Here is a 16891-nt window from a genome sequence, read left to right as displayed (position 1 = left end):
TCGCGACCATTGCCCAATTTCGCGGATTTCGCGGCTTCCGCGAAATCGCGAATTTCCATTGTCCCTAGTTATAATTGACAAAATAAACAATCGGGCGCTTTTTCTTTCTATGACTTGCTTGGTATTTTGTGGATTATTGTTTTTTGGTTTTGGAAGGTATGCGATTCACTATTGAGCCTTAAAATTATTTTGCATCTGAATAGCATTGATATCGCCAAGTCTGCACCAACACCCTAATCCCACACCAAAATACCCTTTTCCTATCCCATGGCGTTTATGTGGTCAGCAAAGACTATTCAGCCATTACCCCTCCTTATCATCGGCTTTGGACTGACTTGCGCTCTCATTGCCCCACAAATGCTGCAAAATGAAAATGAAAATGAAATATTCGGCTGATATATGGCCAACTTCAAAATTCCGTACCAGGTCTCTGGAGCGGGAATTGTCAAAAGTGAGACAAAAAAAAAAGAAAAAAATACTTTATTTATCTCCTGTTCTTTTCTCATTTCTTTTGCTTCCACTGAAGTTACTTTTTTGCTGTATGACCCAGATTCCAGCTGTTGTCTTCCGAGTTCCTGATCGAAAGTCCAAGTCCATTTGCGTTTTCCATCTGCTCCACCGATGCACCATGGAATCAGCGTGATCAAACTAGTACTCAAACCATGCAAAATAATAGTTTGGGTATCTCGGCGATTCAAAGTGATATGGGAGGGTGATGATTTAGTGGTCAATTTGGATGCGACGAATGCAGGAAGAGAAGAGATGCAGGAGAAGCAATATGTATACAAATGGTCAGAAAACGTTGCAGCTCTTCTTCCACAACGTTTTCCGATCGGATCTGGAATTTGTAGAAATAATAAACTATGAGAATCATGTCTGGAATCACCACATTTGCTTGAAAGATTCCATTATCTTTTAATCAATAGCATTCCGAGCAGCAAAAATGATCCTGTTCCCCCGATCCCGATCCGTTAACATTAATGTTAAAATGTATGAGTCATGACCGATATCAGTCTGTTTTGGCCGAAATTAATTTTTATTGATATAAACGTCATGTACTTCAAGCCCTGTGACAGCACTGACAAACTTCTTTAGAGCTTGTAGGCTTTATATAAGCATACAGGGCTTATTTTAGTTCTTACTGTTCATAGTGCCTATAAGCATTAGGTATGCTTATATAGAGCTTTTTAGCACTGAAAAGCTGTTCAATGACCGTTATTATGCTTAGAACAGAGCTTAGTAGTTACCTGGGTACCAATTGACGCAGCACAACACAACACACAAATGTGCCCTGTTATCCTGATGGATAACACCTTCCGGTCACAGGATGACGAAGTTTTATATTTGTTCTAGGTCCATCAGTCATCCTAGAATTTCCTATATTTGTTCTAGGTCCATCAGTCATCCTACACTGAACCAAGTTTTCATATAAAATTTATCTGAAAACACATATAATTTTTTTCCATCTAGTTTTCCATATGACATTCATATGAAAAACACATAATTTTTTGATAGGTAATTTTGCTTAGATTCATTGGATTTTTTCTTACACTTCATGTGAAATGTAGTATGTTAATTATTGGCTTCTGCCGATGAATTTTATGTGAAATTTTAATGAGACTTATTAAAATTGTTTATATATTTTAAACTGCATTACAATATTTTTTATATGAAAATATAATACATTTTATGTGAAATTGGGATAAAATTTGGATAAAATTCATATGATACTATGATACATGTTAGGTGAATTTAGAAAATAATTTCTATACAACAAATGAAAAAGGCGCAGCAACATTTGCAAGCTCACGTCTATCACGGCTCTTTCGGGCAACGGAAAAGCTTAGCAAATGCTGCTTCGTCCTTCTCACATGTTGATTCAGATTTCAGGAAAATTCGTAGGAAAAGGGTATAATCATTTATTATGTAAGATTTGTTAACGTTTATAGCAGCAGGTCTGATGTAAGAAAAATGACGTTGTCCGAAGTGTCTTCCTCTTCGGAATGTGATAGTTGTTGTTTATGGAACGATGCTGAGTCTGGCTGCTGAGTTTCCATCTGGTTTCGCTGGCTTCTCGGTCTCGACTGGAAGTTGTCCGTATTGGCGATATCAATCGGTGCGGCTCCGACCTTCGGTTCGAACTCAGCTTGTACCGGTCCCGGAACAGTCAGTTCAATCGTCACGGCCTCGACTTGCTTTTCTGGACTCTAATTTCAACTCGCATTCTACCATCAGGGTACCAGATTCCGCTCATCTAAGGCCAGTTTTGCAGAAAAACATCATCTGTTAAATAACTGTTAAGCCAATTTGTAATGTTTTTGCATTTTAAGTTAGTTTAATCTAAGTACAATCAGATACAAAACAAGAATTATGTAGAACTTTTCATAAAGGTATGATTTTATTACAATTTGTGTGAGACCAAAGTGGTCCTAATCAGGGTTGACAATCGTCCTTCTCGTCACCACTGTGTGAAGATAACAATAAAACAATCTTCGTCCGAAAGAAAACGGTGACGATTAGCCTTTTCGTCGCCGACTGCGGGCTTCACGACGAAGTTCAATCATAAATAGTCACCCACCAACTTTTTCGTCGTCCTCTTTGTTCCCTGGAAACGAACGACGACGGGCCAAGCGAACGCCAACTGGGAATAGCTTTTATTGGCGTTTCGGCACTTCCGTTGATGTGAAACCTCACTAGCTCAGTTGGTAAGAGTGCTGGATTGGCAATCTAGAGGTTCGTTGTTTGATTCCAGGTGTAATTATTTTGTTATCAAAATATTTTTTTTTGTGTGTTGCTGGTGGCAACATTGACTCCGTCGGCTAGATGCACTTAGACGAAGAGCGAAACAAAACGAATGAAGATTTTGTTTTCGTCACGACGCAAGCCCTTCACGACGATTCGCTGGCTTGAATGAGTCATCCGATTTGGAACGAGCAACGATGACGATCTAGTTTTCGTTCTCGTCGTCGACTTTTTTGGTCGTACGGCGACGATTTTCAGCCCTGGTCCTAATTCCGCTCACGGACAAATGTATGCCATCTTTTAAATAGATGTTTGCGGAAAAGTGAATTATTTTTGCAACTCTATGTTTTTACAATTATTTTTTCCTATTCAGCGGGAGTGTATAATAGTGATCAAATACACTGTGTACTAATATCGACAGTTTTTACGATTTTTACGTATTTTTTTGCGTGAGCGGTTATTGGAACACATAAAATTTCCTACAGCTTTTTTGGGTCCAATAGCCGCTCAAAAAGTTCTATTGTTTTGTTTTTTAAATTTATGTTATTTGGTAAATATTGCATAAAATGGCTTTGCTTTCATATAATTTATATTGTCCAAGAATATCAGCGACGAAAAGGGGGTATTTATGCGTGAAAACTTGATTTTTGCAACAGTGAGCGGCTATTGGGTCATGAGCGGCTACTGGTACACTGACGGTACCCGGCTGCTCCAAATAGTCGGTTTCCTCCTGCCTTATTCCGTCGTCTTCAAGTTGCTGGCTGTCCGTCGTTACTTGATGATTTGGATGTCGGTTTTCTTTATCCGCGAGTAAATCAGACGTCGAAGCTTGAAGAATGGTTGACTTCTGCGAATAGAAAAATAACAGATTTACAGTTGTCGATTCCATTTATTATCCTTTAAATATCAACTTACGTTACATTTTCGCCATGCATTCGCGTGCTCAAAAATCTTCGGATAGTTCCAATTTACGTCGCACTGACCCAAACTGGACTCAAAATCGTCCGCCGAATACATCACCAATTCGTAAAACTGGATTCCACACTCTCAAAACGAAAAGAAATTACTTTAAAAAGGTTTCGTATACTATTTAGCCAAACATACCTAGAAAACCATCAATGATTCCTACGAGAATTCCAAATTTGTCAAAAGCAAATGAGTGAGAGTCGCCATCTTGATTGTACGCTACAAAGCCACCAAATTTTCACATGTGAAAATCACATAATTTTTGTCTGGCAACACATATGACTTTACTCCATATATAATGCATGGTAGTGGTACACGAATGTCATAGGGTATTATAATGAGTTTTATGTACTTTGCATATGAGTTTCAATGGATACACATAAAATGAATGTGAATTCAATTACAGTGAAGCTATGTGATGTTTTTGATAAATTCAATGATATTTCTTGGTTCAGTGTAGAATTTGTGTTTTGAATGGCATTTCGCCTTTTAGTGGACAGTCATTACTGCCGCTTTCATAGCTTGATTTTGTCTAGGAAAACTTATCATAATCGGGCATCTCGTTTCGGGTTTCGATACTTGCAACTTACAACTCTAGTACTTGACCTCTGCCTGCTGAAATGGCCTGAAAGATGGCAATCCAAATAGGATTGCATTTCATGATCCTTTATTCTACCATAACCCTATAATTGTACATTTAAATTAGGGGACTATTTACAACATGGAACACAAACAACGCACGAATATGAAACATGTAACACATCAAACAATTAATCTGTCTTATTAATATAACAAATATTCCGTAACAATCTGAGGAGCAATAGAACTTGAAGAACCGCTTATAAAATAAAGAAGGGTGTAATTCGGGGAAATGGATCAATTAGGTGAAAGTAGCATTCGGGGAAACGGCATTCGGGGAATTGGCCCTCGGGGAACCGACATTCGAGGAAAAGTAGCACAACCGTCCGATAGAAGGGCGATGTCTGTACTTGACTCCGAGACTGACTGCCACCAAAGATGTCCGGTCAGATATACACTTAAAAATAATCAATTATTGCATTTAAAGTTATTAACAAAAAGTGACTACATTGAAGTTTGAAGTGTATTTTCATTGTTGGTTCGATCTCCTCTCGTGCCTGGACATTTAGACCCTCCCGTCGTGTGACCCTTGTTCGCTGGCACGAATAACTGTGAAAGTGCTCAAAGAACACTGAGTTAAAGAGGCAGGCCAAGTTCCAATGCGAACGTAGAGCCAGAAGGAAGAATAAGAAGATATTCAGTACCTAGGACCCAGAAGTAGGTAGGTGCCTCCTGGGAATTCCGTTTAGTTTTCTTCCTGAAACTTCCCTCACAGATTTCTACGGTCTTTTTCCCAAAGCTTATTTAATGATTGCTTAAGGAGTGTCTAAAATTTCCCGTGGGGATCCTTCCAGAACTGCTTTTTCGGAAAATGGACTATTCCGGCGAAATGAAAAAAAAAATGCAAATTTTTATTGCTCGTCATGATTTTTTATTTGTTCTGCAGAAATTCTGAATTTTCATTTTCCTCTGCATGCTTGCGTACCGCCGTTCTTTCCTCCGGGCCGCATCCCCTCAGTCGTAGTACCCGGCATTCCGCAGTCTCATGTCGTGGTTAAACTTGGCGTTCCGAAAAATAAACCTACAGGTCACAGCGGGAATAGGCTTACTCAATGGTTCACATCTCACCTTCCGGGGTCCACCGCAGGGGCTGCAACAAGGTCCACACGGCGCCAGACAGCAGTTTCCTCCCCCACAAGGTCCGCAGGGGCTACTACAGCAGGGGCCACCGCCGCAAGGTCCACAAGGTCCATCACAGAAGAAACTGCTTGGCAAGCAGCAGGATGTAAATGGAAAGCTAATGCAATACATTTTCAAACTTTTCTTTTCAAAATTTTCACTTGAATTTGGACGTCCGCTTCGTGCCGAAATTGAGAGATTTGTGATTTCTGTCGCCAACTAGTTGCGCATCGCTCACTTCGATGTCCTCTTTCCATTTTTTTCAGACTCTTTCCACGTGGTGAACGATGAAACTCTGAAACATCCAAGCAATACCAAACTCTCCTCCCCGGCGAAATCTCAACTGCAAAACGGCGGCAGCAACGGGCGGACCAAAATCGCCTACCAGCGACATCAATCCGAATCCCCCTCGGTCACGTCACCCGGAACCGATACCGACACCTGGACCGGCGATCGGGGTCTGCTACGGTCCAAAAGCCAGGGCAACAACTACTCCGGCAACAGTTTCATGGACAGCGACGACGAAGGAACGGATACCCTGAAGGCCTCGGATCGACCACAGACGTCGATCCACATCAAAATGGACTGTTACGATGAGTTGGATCCGAACCAGAACGGCAACATCGAAGTGGTTAGCCCAACGGACGAAAGCATAACGACGGCCAGTTTGTCGACGACTACGACCGTGACGACGACGGCGACGACCACTACGGAGGACGGTGTGGTGCTAAGGAAGCCACCTAAGACGGGTTCAACGGCCATCAAAAGGCGCTCCGGCAATCGGCGATCCCGAACGAAGCTGAAGCGAAGATGTTCCATCAACGGGCATTTCTACAACCGCGAGACGTCCTTCTTCACGCCCCCGCATGGTTCGCTGATGAACGTGTGGGTGACGTCGTTGGTCAATACTCAAGAGGTAAGCTGAAATAGTTCGTAACTTGAATTTGTAATATTCAGTGCTTATCTTCTATATTTCCAGGTGATCAATCTTCTGCTGGAGAAGTACAAGGTGGAAAGTCGAGCGGAAAATTTTGCCCTATTCGTTATCAAGGATAACGGGGAGCAGAAGAAGCTGAAGGATGATGATTATCCACTGGTGTCGCGGATCATTCTGGGACCGCACGAGGACATTGCGAAACTGTTTCTGATGGATGGCCAGCAAACGCCGGAGATCAGGTATGTTATGATCAAGATTTTTTTTTTCAGGAAATTGTCGTTTATAGTAAGTTTTTATAGAAAAATAGCTGTTCTGAGCAGTTGTTCCACTTGAATGTCCATTTTTCTTCTAAACACTGTTTAGTTTTGGCTCATATCATACATATGCAACAGCATTATTCGTGTTCAATGAAGTTGCTTGTATTTCATATGCGTGTGAAAACGGAATACAGCAAATTCGAACAACTTCATCTTGAACATGGCCATTTTGCATCAGCGGTTCCCCCTTATGAGATCATATCCATTTAAGGACAAACTTCTTAACATCTGTTAAAGCGTGCATCAAAACTTCAAACGCACAAATCTCAAGAAGCAAGCTTCACATAACAAAGTATTCTATTATTCTGTTCTTGCTCACTTGTAATAAGTCTAAAATAAGAAGATCAGGTGCGCTGGTTTTGTTTACGAAGAGATTTGTGCCCTCGAAATCGTGAGTAGGTGCCAAAGTCGGCCATTGTGGCGGCCATGTTGGGATTCTAAGAAGTCTGTCCTTAAATGTTACTAAAGAGATCCTTTTGTTTTATGCATGGTGTGATGCGGCTAGAAGTGGATTCCGAAGGTTTCAGGATGCTCTCAAGAAATTTCTAGAGATGTTTAAAGGCGTTTCAGGCGGTTCAAGTGGATTTTAGGAAGTTTTCAAGGGAGTTCTAAGCGTTTTCACTGCATTTGAAGTCGTTTTAGAGGATTTTAAGTACATTCGGGGCGTTTCAAGGGCGTTTGGAACTAGTTTCCCGAGGATTCGGGTATGCTTTCAAGGAGATTTCGGAGATGTTTCAGAAGGGTTTAAAAGTTTTCTAAACGTCGCAAGTGGCCTTTGTTGGGGGCTTCAGTAAGCTTCTAATAGTATTTAAAGGGGTTTTAATATCGATATCAAAGCGTATGAGGTGGTTTCTAAGGATGTCAGGAAGATTTGAAAGTGTTTTCCGGACATTTCAAGAAGCCTTCAAGGAGATTTTATGGAAGTTTGAGAGGAGCTTCGAAGCATATCAAGGCGTTTCAGGTATTCAGGTAGATTTTAGGGGATATTCCAAGGGATGTTCAAGGTAGTTATAGAGTTTCAAGTGAAATTTTCTAGACGTTTAAAAACTTTCCAGGAGATGTCGACCCTCTTGAAAGCTTTTAAAACCTCGTGAAACATCCCTGGAACGACCCTGAAGCGCCCCGAAAAACCCCTTGGAGCGTTTCTGGAACCCCTTATAGCCTCATAGTGATGGATATCGAAGCAACTCGGTGGTTGAAACATCAATCATAGTAGTCTTAGCCTAAGATTCTTAGGGCCCCTATAGCAACAGCTGTAAATGCGTGGGTTCAGTAAGACCATGCTGAGAGTAACTGGTTTGATTTCCGGGCAGTCCAGGATCCCTTCGTAAAGCAAATTTCCGTGACTTTCTTGAGCATAAGAGTATCTTCGTGCCTGCCGCACGGTATACACTTGCAAAAAAAATGATCATTGACAGAGGCAGCTTCTGTTAATAACTGTGGAAGTGCTATTATATTACATGAAGCTGTGTAGCAGGCTTTGTCCCAGTAGGGACGTTACGCCAAGAAGAAGAAGAAAAAGAAGTCGTTAGAATTCGACAAGCAAAAAAACGTGGAACTATTTTTTTGCACATCCATATCTCACAAGGGAAGGTTACGGCCACGGTAAGAACTAGTTGACGTTATTTGAATAAAAAACTATGTATATCACCCATGTTATCCTGGCAACGCCTATAGTAAATTAAATTTATTACGAAATCATGTATTCATGCATGTTCTGGCTGTTTCTACTACAATATATTTTCAAATTTGCATATTGATGACGTTTGAGCTTTTTCAAAAATCGTATATTTGGTCAAATTTGCCCCTTTGAGGGCCCTGTCCGATCACGGACACTGGACGGAGGTTGGCCGGCTCTTCCCACTGAAGAGGGCCGCAGGAACAAAGCTGCAGACGATAGCTCGACGACTTCTGAAAAACTCTTAAGTGTTAGCCTTGTAAAAGGCTGATGGTTTCGGCTGTCCAAGGAAAACGCTTGGGATTTAATTTCCAATGATGTTTATTCCTTCACTGCTTGACAAAAACTGATGCTCTTCAAGCGAATTCCATTACATTTATACCCTACCCCAGCATTCCCAAAATACATCACCCACCAATCAGCGCGAGCCTCGCTCGCATTGGTCGGTGCCCTGCTCGACGCTGCGATGCGAACATGTCGCAGCGTGTTCTTCTCGTCCCTGCCTCGCTCGCTCGCTCGCATGATGATTCTGGCCGCCGCCACCGCTCGCATGTGGTGGCCGTTATCACCGTTCGAATGTGCAGCCGCTCGTCGGCCGCCAGCCAGGCAAACAGAAGCATTGCCGTTCGGGTGGGTAGTGCGCGTTCATTCATTAGATACAAACACAGGTGTTAGTAAGGGGGGGACCGAAATAACCCGCGGTCGACTCGGGATTAGTAGGTTAGGATTTTGGGATGTAAATGTTACGGGTGAGGATTATTTAGGATATTATTAACACAAACACATATTTACACATTATGTACGCTCCGTGCGCGGACAGGCCCCTCCTGACTACACCACTGGCCCATCACCCGAAATGTTTTGGATTTAATCAGGTTTCCACCTGCATAATGCAACAAAAGTAGTCCGGTTGAAATCCCCGGGGGACACCATCGTAACCTTCCCTTGTCAAAAGTTAGTGAACCAAATTTCAATCTTTTTGCGTTATCGGAATCCTATACTATCCTAGAAAGGTGTAGTAAAAGCCGATTGGAATTTCATGCAGCTTCCGGTGAAAACCAGGCGAATACACTAGTTCCATATTTTTAACTTCTTCCGGTTCTGTCCTCGGCAAAGTTGTTCAAAACAACAACCACTTCCGAGTGGTGGATTTCATAGTTCCGAATTTCACCACCACGTGGCGCTAATGTACATAGTGACTTCCGGTACGACTTTCGTGAGATATATCATAAGATTGACGCCAGATAGGAAGATACAATCCAAGGCAAAGTTGTTCAGGACTACGAGTGCTTTCAGGTCATGAAGAGCATAGTTTCGAATTTGACCACCACGTGGCGCTAGTGTACATAGTTACTTCCGGTATGACTTTGGTGGGATATAGAACGAGATTGAAGTCAGGTAGGAAGGTACGATTTTCGGCAAAGCTGTTGAACTTCAAGACTAAAGGCAAAATTGTTCAGGACTACGTGCACTACCAGGTTTCGAATTTCACTTCCACGTTGTAATAGTGTGCAAAGTTTCTTCAGGCACGATTTTGGTTAAATATGCAAGTGAAATTCAGGTCAAATAGGGACTTCTCTGAATCACCCGAATGATTCCTCTGACAGCTAGCTATTTCTATGGAAATTCCTCACGAAAATTTCCAGGGTTTGTCCTGGGAATCTTTTTCAAGGATTTATTCGAGAATTTTATTAGGGATTTTTATTCCAGAGATTTCTTCTGGAATTTTCCTACGTATTAATTATGTCTTCAGGAATTCCTTCGGATTTTTTTCAAGGGATTCCTCCAGGAATATCTCAAAATATTGCTTTGGAAGTTCCTCCTCCAAGTATTCATGTGAATATTCACCAAGAATTCCTATAGTGTTCCCTCTGGGAATTCCACTAGAGACTCTTCGGAAATCCTCCCATTGGTTCCATTGTGAATTTCTACAGTCGTTTTCCAGAGGTTCCAACTGAAATTCTTCCAGGGAGGGAATTGCTTCTGGAATTCCTACAGGGTATCCTTCGTTTACTCCAGGTATTTTTTTGGAATTTTCTCGAGTTTCTCGGGAGTTTCTGTAGAGATGCCACCAAGAATTCTTTGAGATTATTTTTAAAGATATTGCTTCGTAAATGTCTCCAAAGATTCCCTCGAAGATCCATTCTTCGGCGATTTCTTTGCCAAATTCTTCCAGGGATTCTGTGGGAAATTACTCTAGTGATTTTTTTTGGGAATTCCTTTAGCGGTCCCTTCTTGATTATTTCCAAGATTTTCTTCCAAAATTCCTCTGGTGATTCCATTTAGGATCCTTGAATATTTTTTGGCAAATCTTTCCAGGAATTACTTCAAATCTCGCGCTCAGTATCATACGGGCGTATCTACAATGATCGATTTCTCTTCATCGATTTTCTCTTTGGCTTATAACTTGGCCATCAAATCATGTTTGGTTGTTTTTGTTGTTTTAGATGCTAGTCCTAGTCGTCCTTCACCGAAATCCACCGAGAGATCATCCGAATAATGGTCGTATTTTTCGGAATACTTCGGAGAGAAAATCGACGAAGAGAAATCGATCATTGTAGATACGCCTGTATGATACTAAACGCGAGATAATATTCATCCAGGCATACCTTTTGGATTTTCTAACAGAAATTTTCAACAGGGATTCTGGAATTCCTCTAGATGCACCTTTGTATTTTCCTTCATGGAACCATCCTCTAGCGCTTTCTTTCTCCTATGATTTCTTCAGGAATTCCTTCGAAGCTTGAAGAATTCAGCGATTTTATTTCAAATCACTTCAGAGCTTTATTCCACTATTTTTTTTTCAATGATTGATTCAGAGATTCATTATGGAACTCCTCCATTATTTCGCAAAGTTCTAAAGGGATGCTTTCGGAATATATTTTGCACGGATTGCTGCGGGAATTCTTCCTGGAGTTCATTCGCGAAGTCCTCAAAGATTCCTTCAGAAATTTATACAATGATTCATTCGGAAATTCTCTCCAGAGTGCCAGAGTTCGTGGTGCAGTTGATCGCACGTTCGCTTAATTAACGGATAATCATGGGTTTGATTCCCTGTCCCTTGTTTTTTATTCTGGATAATAAATATGAAATATGGAGCCAGAAATTTCTTTAAATATTTTTGCTAAAACTTGTGTGAATCATCATTATGGGAATATCTTTCTGACGATTACATTTTTACGAATACAAAAATCTGCCATGATCCACGAAGCTTTTACAATAATTACGCAGAAACATTCATTCTACTAGAATTGAATCTTTAACAGAAACCCATTGGACATTCGCGGAAAGTATTTCTGCAGACATTCTTGGGGAATACTTACAAAGTGTTCCTGAAATGATCCTTGATTCTTGAACTTGAAAGCTAGGCTCGCACCTTTCTATCTGGCTTCAATCTTGTGATATATCTCACCAAAGCCATACCACAAGTCAGTCCGTACCAGTGCTGCAATTTTTCGACAGGCCCTTATGATAGCGATATTTTGCTTTTTTCATTTTCTCTGTTTTGGTTTTCCTGTCAAAGTTGCTTTCCGATCAGCAACACGGGAGCGAAATGAAATAGGTACTCACACTCGCACGCAGCGTGCTGAAAGCGAGAGCTGACAGGGCTAAATTTCCATTCAATTTTCTGTAGTTGAGTGTTTTCACCCGTGCTAACGTATAGGGCACTCACTCTCACAAGCCACCGCTTGAGACGAATAGCCTTTCAGCATGAGTAGTGTGTGGATGATTGGGAATTGATCTTGTTGGGTCGCTCACGAATGGAGCTCTCGGACTCTGTCAGTTCTCACATCAAGGAACTGAAAACGACCGCCGCAGTCATTCATTTTCGGCTGAAAAACAGGCACTGAGACTGATATTTTGCAGGACTGGTCCGTACACTAGCGCCACGTGGTGGTGATCTCGAAGTACTTGTAGTCCTGAACAACTTTGCCGAAAATCGTATCTTCCTGTCAGACTTCAATCTCGTGCTATATCCCACCAAAGTTGCACCGCGCCACTAGCGCCACGGGGTGGTTGAATTTTAAGCTATGCTATTTATGACCTGGAAAAACTCGTGGACCTGAAGAACTTTGCCGAAGATCGCACCTTCCTATTTTGCTTCAATCTCGTGCTATATCCCATCAAACTCGTACCGGAAGTCACTATGTACATTAGTGCCACGTGGTGGTGAGTACTCGTAGTCCTGAACAACTTTGCTGAACATCGTACCCTATTATCTGGCACTTAACACAATCAAACTAGTTGTGTTTCATTCCCCTATAACACATAGAACGCCCCTGATACCTATAGAACGCTTCTAGAACGCCTTTTAAACCTCCTGAAACCCTTTGAAACTCCCTTGAAACCCCCTGAAGCATCTTAGAACTCTCCTGCAATTCGCAGAAATCATCTGGATCATCTCTGAAACTCCCTGCGACTCTCCTGGAAGCCCCGGACAACACATGGAACCCCTTTAAAACTCTCTGGAGTGTGTCTTACACTCTTTGACAACCCTGGAACGCCGCTGAGCCTCCAATGGAATGTCCAAGAAACCCCCTGGAACACCCTTTAAATTCTTTGAATTCCGTTGAGACCCCATGGAGACCCCGCTATGTGTTCCAGGCTTTACATTCCCAATCTCAGCGTCTTGACAACAACCACCACTGTTGAATACACAGTACTGTAAACACCTTTGGAAGCGTGATCCAGTATTTACATCAGTTTTTTCGAATAAATTGGCCATCCGCTATGACGTTGACGGAAGATCAGTCACAAGCGAATTTCGACATATAGCGTATGACTCGTAAATTGCATGCCCGGAATGTGGTCTACTACTTTCGAGCGGATAAAGGAAATACAGTGAATATAATCAACAAACCATTCTACGGCGGAAATGCGCTCCCTAGTATGATGCGACTAGGTGACACTAGCCGCACGGCCACGAAGCCACAGTTGAATTGGTGGAGCACCTTAAAGATATCGAACTACGGCGAGGAGAAGGACCGGTATCGTTTGATGTATCGTGATTTCGGGTGAAATTGATCACTTTTCGCAGTTTTTAGTGCCAAATTTTTGAATATTATTCGATATGGTTAAACTCGATGCTTTAAAACAAGTACTACCATGATTTTTATCAGTCAACGAGATTTGCTTGGCACATAAGGTCATGCTCGATCACGTTGTCGCTTGGTCGGTTGGACAGCCAAACAAACGACGTGATGTGTGTAAGGATGATAGGGTGGTTGTTAGTGGATTGGAGCAGTGTTGCCACATTTTTTTTCGGTTTTCATCTGTGATTTTGGCCCAAAAAATCTTAATTATCTGTAGTTAATTTTAAAAATCTTACATGAAATCTGTGATGTGGAAATGCTTATTAAAATTGTGGAAAACTGTAACAACATTGTTATTACATTCAGAAATTAATTACATAACTTCGAAAAATGATATATCTGGGTCAAATTAATCTCTTTGAGGACGTTGAGATGGTCTTAATGCAACTGTTCAAAATCAAAGCAGCAAAGATCTTTAAAGTGATCTTTATACTTAGAATGGCAGCCTTATGCTTCGTTCTCACTGCGCTTTATGTTGGCTAAAATCAATTATATTGCGGAGAAACTGATTAAAAAACGTTTATTTTTGTGGTTATTTAGTCTTTATAACAATAATCTGAATTTGATAATTATTCTAGAAACTCTCCAGAAATACCCCGGCAATTCCTTCAGGAGATCTCAGAGTATTTTCTCCGAAGTTCCCAAGGAGTTTCTCTACATTCCAATTTAGAAACTGCTCTCCAAGTTCTCCGATAATCCCACCAAGAGTTCCTCAACAATTGCAAGACCATGAATTACTTCAGGAGTTCTCCGCGAATTTTCTCTAGGAATTATCTGGGAATTCCTCCATGGTTTAACCAGGAGTACTTCTAGCGATTTCAGGAGAAATTCCCCACGAATTCGTTCTCGGAATCAACTTCAGGAATTCATCGGGAAATCATCCAGTATTTCCACAAGAAGTCTTCCAGAAATTGTGCATGCACGATGCATCCTTCCAGGATTTCCCTGAGATTTTTTCCAGACTTTTTTCAGAAATTTCTCTAGCAGTTCCCCGGGAATATTTTACCAAGCCACGAACATTACTTCAGGTTCCCAGGGAATTCCTGTAGAAGTTTCCCGGAAACTCCTCCAGGAGCTCTCCAAGAATTCCTGCAGGAGATTCTCGGTGATTTCCCCAGCAGTGTATTAGGAAATATTGTAGGAGTTCCACGGAAATTCCGTAAGGAGTTCCTCGAAAATCCCCCAGGTATTTCTCAGGATTTCGTCAAAAACTTCTTCGGGAACTCCTCCAAGAGTTTCTTGGGAAATATTGTAGCAGTTCCTCGAGAAATCCTGTAGGAATACCTCAAGAATTGCTCAGGAGTTCTTCAGGAATTCCTCTAAAAGTTGCACGGGAAATTCACCAGTATTTGCTTGGCAATTCCTCCAGAAGTTCCTCAGGAATACTGAAAGAAGTACCTGGCAAATTTTTCCAGGAAATAAAAGAAATGTTATCCACGAGTTCTTCGGAAAATCAACCAGAAGTACCTAAGTAACGAGCTTGGTGGTCTAGTGGCTACCGCTTCTGATTCATTGTCCTGGGTTCAATCCCTGGCTCGTCCCTTTCCTCCTACTTTGTATCTTTCTCTCTCACTCTCTCTCTCCTACATATACATCTTATACATCATTGCAATCATCACTTCCCTCCCCTTTCCCATTGACCTGCAACCTGACGCAGCAGGTGCCATTTGTGCTGATTCTGCGAATGGAGTGACGTGAGAAAAGTCGGAGGCGTATATCGAGGTGAGGAATCCCGTCTCGAATGAAGTGGCTCGCCGTGTAAATCAAATGGAGAGCCACCCCATTCGAGTCGAGATTTCTCACCTCGATAAACGACTCCGACTTTCCTCACGGCACTCCATTCGCAGAATGAGCACGATTGTCGCCTAAAAATACAAGACCACCAACGCTCAACACACTGAAGATGCCTGTCAGTCCCAAGCAGCTATCTCATTGGTTCCTTGTGTGAGTGTAGCTGATCTGGCGATACTGGAGTAGCAACTGCGGGTGGTCAATCAAGCTCAAGCTCAAGCTCAAATCAACCAGAAGTTCCTAAGCAATTCCTCCTGGAATTTCTCGGGAATACTTCTAAGAGTTCCTTAAGGATACGCCCAAAAGTTCTAAGGGAATTTCTCCAGGAAATATCTACAGCAGTTTTAGGAAATTCCCCCAGGAGTTTTCTGGTAAATTTTCCCAGGAGTTCCCAGGAAATTCATTTATTCTCCGGAAATTTCCACAGAAGTTCCCCAGGAATTTCTCTGAAATTTCTCCAGAGGTTGCTCGAGAATTCCTCCAGGAGTTCTTCCAGGGGTTTCGCGGGATTTCGTCCAGGAAACTCTTGGGAATTCCTCCAGGAGTTCCTTGGGGATTGTCTTAAAAAATTTCAAATATTCAGCAAAAGTTTGCCTGTACAAAATATGTTGACGATTGCCCTTGCCCTTCGCAGTTTTGTCGGAGATATTTTCATTTGGTAAAATATAAGATGGGCCTGAATCAAATAGGTATAAGTATGAAAATGAAGATTATTATTCGATATCGATTCCAAAATCTGTGTAAAAATCTGTGTAATTCTAGATAAATCTGTGTATGTGGCATCACTAGATTGGAGCCGTAAATTTCTCGCGGCGACTCGAGGTTAGTTTGGTTGGGGAGATGAGGACAGATTCCAAATGGGTCTTCGCGTTGGGAGCGAACATATGTTTTTCCCAAACAGCTTGCAAAGACATTCAGAACGATGTCGAGTGCCCCAAAACCAAATTGAAGTGGTGGCAGAAGTTTTGTATGAATCAGAACTATTTCTCATTTAGATGGAAGTTCTACCAGCAGATTTGTTGGGGCTTAGCATGGGGAGAAAACTCTCTCCACTTCTAGTAAATCTCTTCGTGAGTGACTTCGAAGTTGGATTAGAGTAAGAAAGGCGCGTTCCAGGGGTGCTTCAGGGGGTTTTAGAACCGTTCCATCGGGCTTCAGAGAAGTCTCAGGAGTCTCGTTTCAGGGAATCTCAGGGGGTTTCTTGGGCGTTCTATGGGGTTTCAGGTTGTTTCAGAGGCGTTCCAGTGTTTCAACAATTGGCGAAATAACCTACTCTCTTACGGAAGCATACTCGAGACCCTAGGGTCAGTCATTCTTGTAAACATTCCCTAGTGACCCGTCGCAGTCAATTGTCTCTCTCTTAATAAAATGAATGAACTCATGGGTTTTCATAATTTTTATAACTAATTCGCTTTTTTTCTAATTTTATTTGTTCTGTGCCGAGTGCAGCAGCGAAGTGGCCCAGTTTCTGAACCTGTCGATTCCGGAATGCCGAGCCATCCTGGAGCGTTACCACGAGGAGGAACAGCGGGAACTGTTTCGGATAAGGACGAAGTATGTTACGATAATGGGTTTTTGAATGAGTTTCTTTTCTTAACTTCTATTTTAA

The 16891-nt window shown here is 41.8% G+C and overlaps 1 protein-coding gene across 1 annotated transcript in view; it reads left to right on the top strand.

Annotated features, from left to right (window-relative positions):
- Positions 1–16891, top strand: part of LOC109397708 (uncharacterized) — a 48073-nt gene that overhangs the window by 24030 nt on the left and 7152 nt on the right. The window contains exons 4-6 of the mRNA XM_019670020.3: positions 5733–6382; positions 6446–6642; positions 16732–16836. Coding sequence (XP_019525565.2) covers positions 5733–6382; positions 6446–6642; positions 16732–16836 — 952 coding nt within the window. The remainder of the gene's footprint in view (positions 1–5732; positions 6383–6445; positions 6643–16731; positions 16837–16891) is intronic.

Source organism: Aedes albopictus, chromosome 1 (genome assembly GCF_035046485.1).
Source record: "Aedes albopictus strain Foshan chromosome 1, AalbF5, whole genome shotgun sequence".
NCBI classification, from domain to species: domain Eukaryota; kingdom Metazoa; phylum Arthropoda; class Insecta; order Diptera; family Culicidae; genus Aedes; species Aedes albopictus.
Note: the sequence above shows the minus strand (reverse complement) of the source record. Positions and strands in the feature narration are given on the sequence as shown.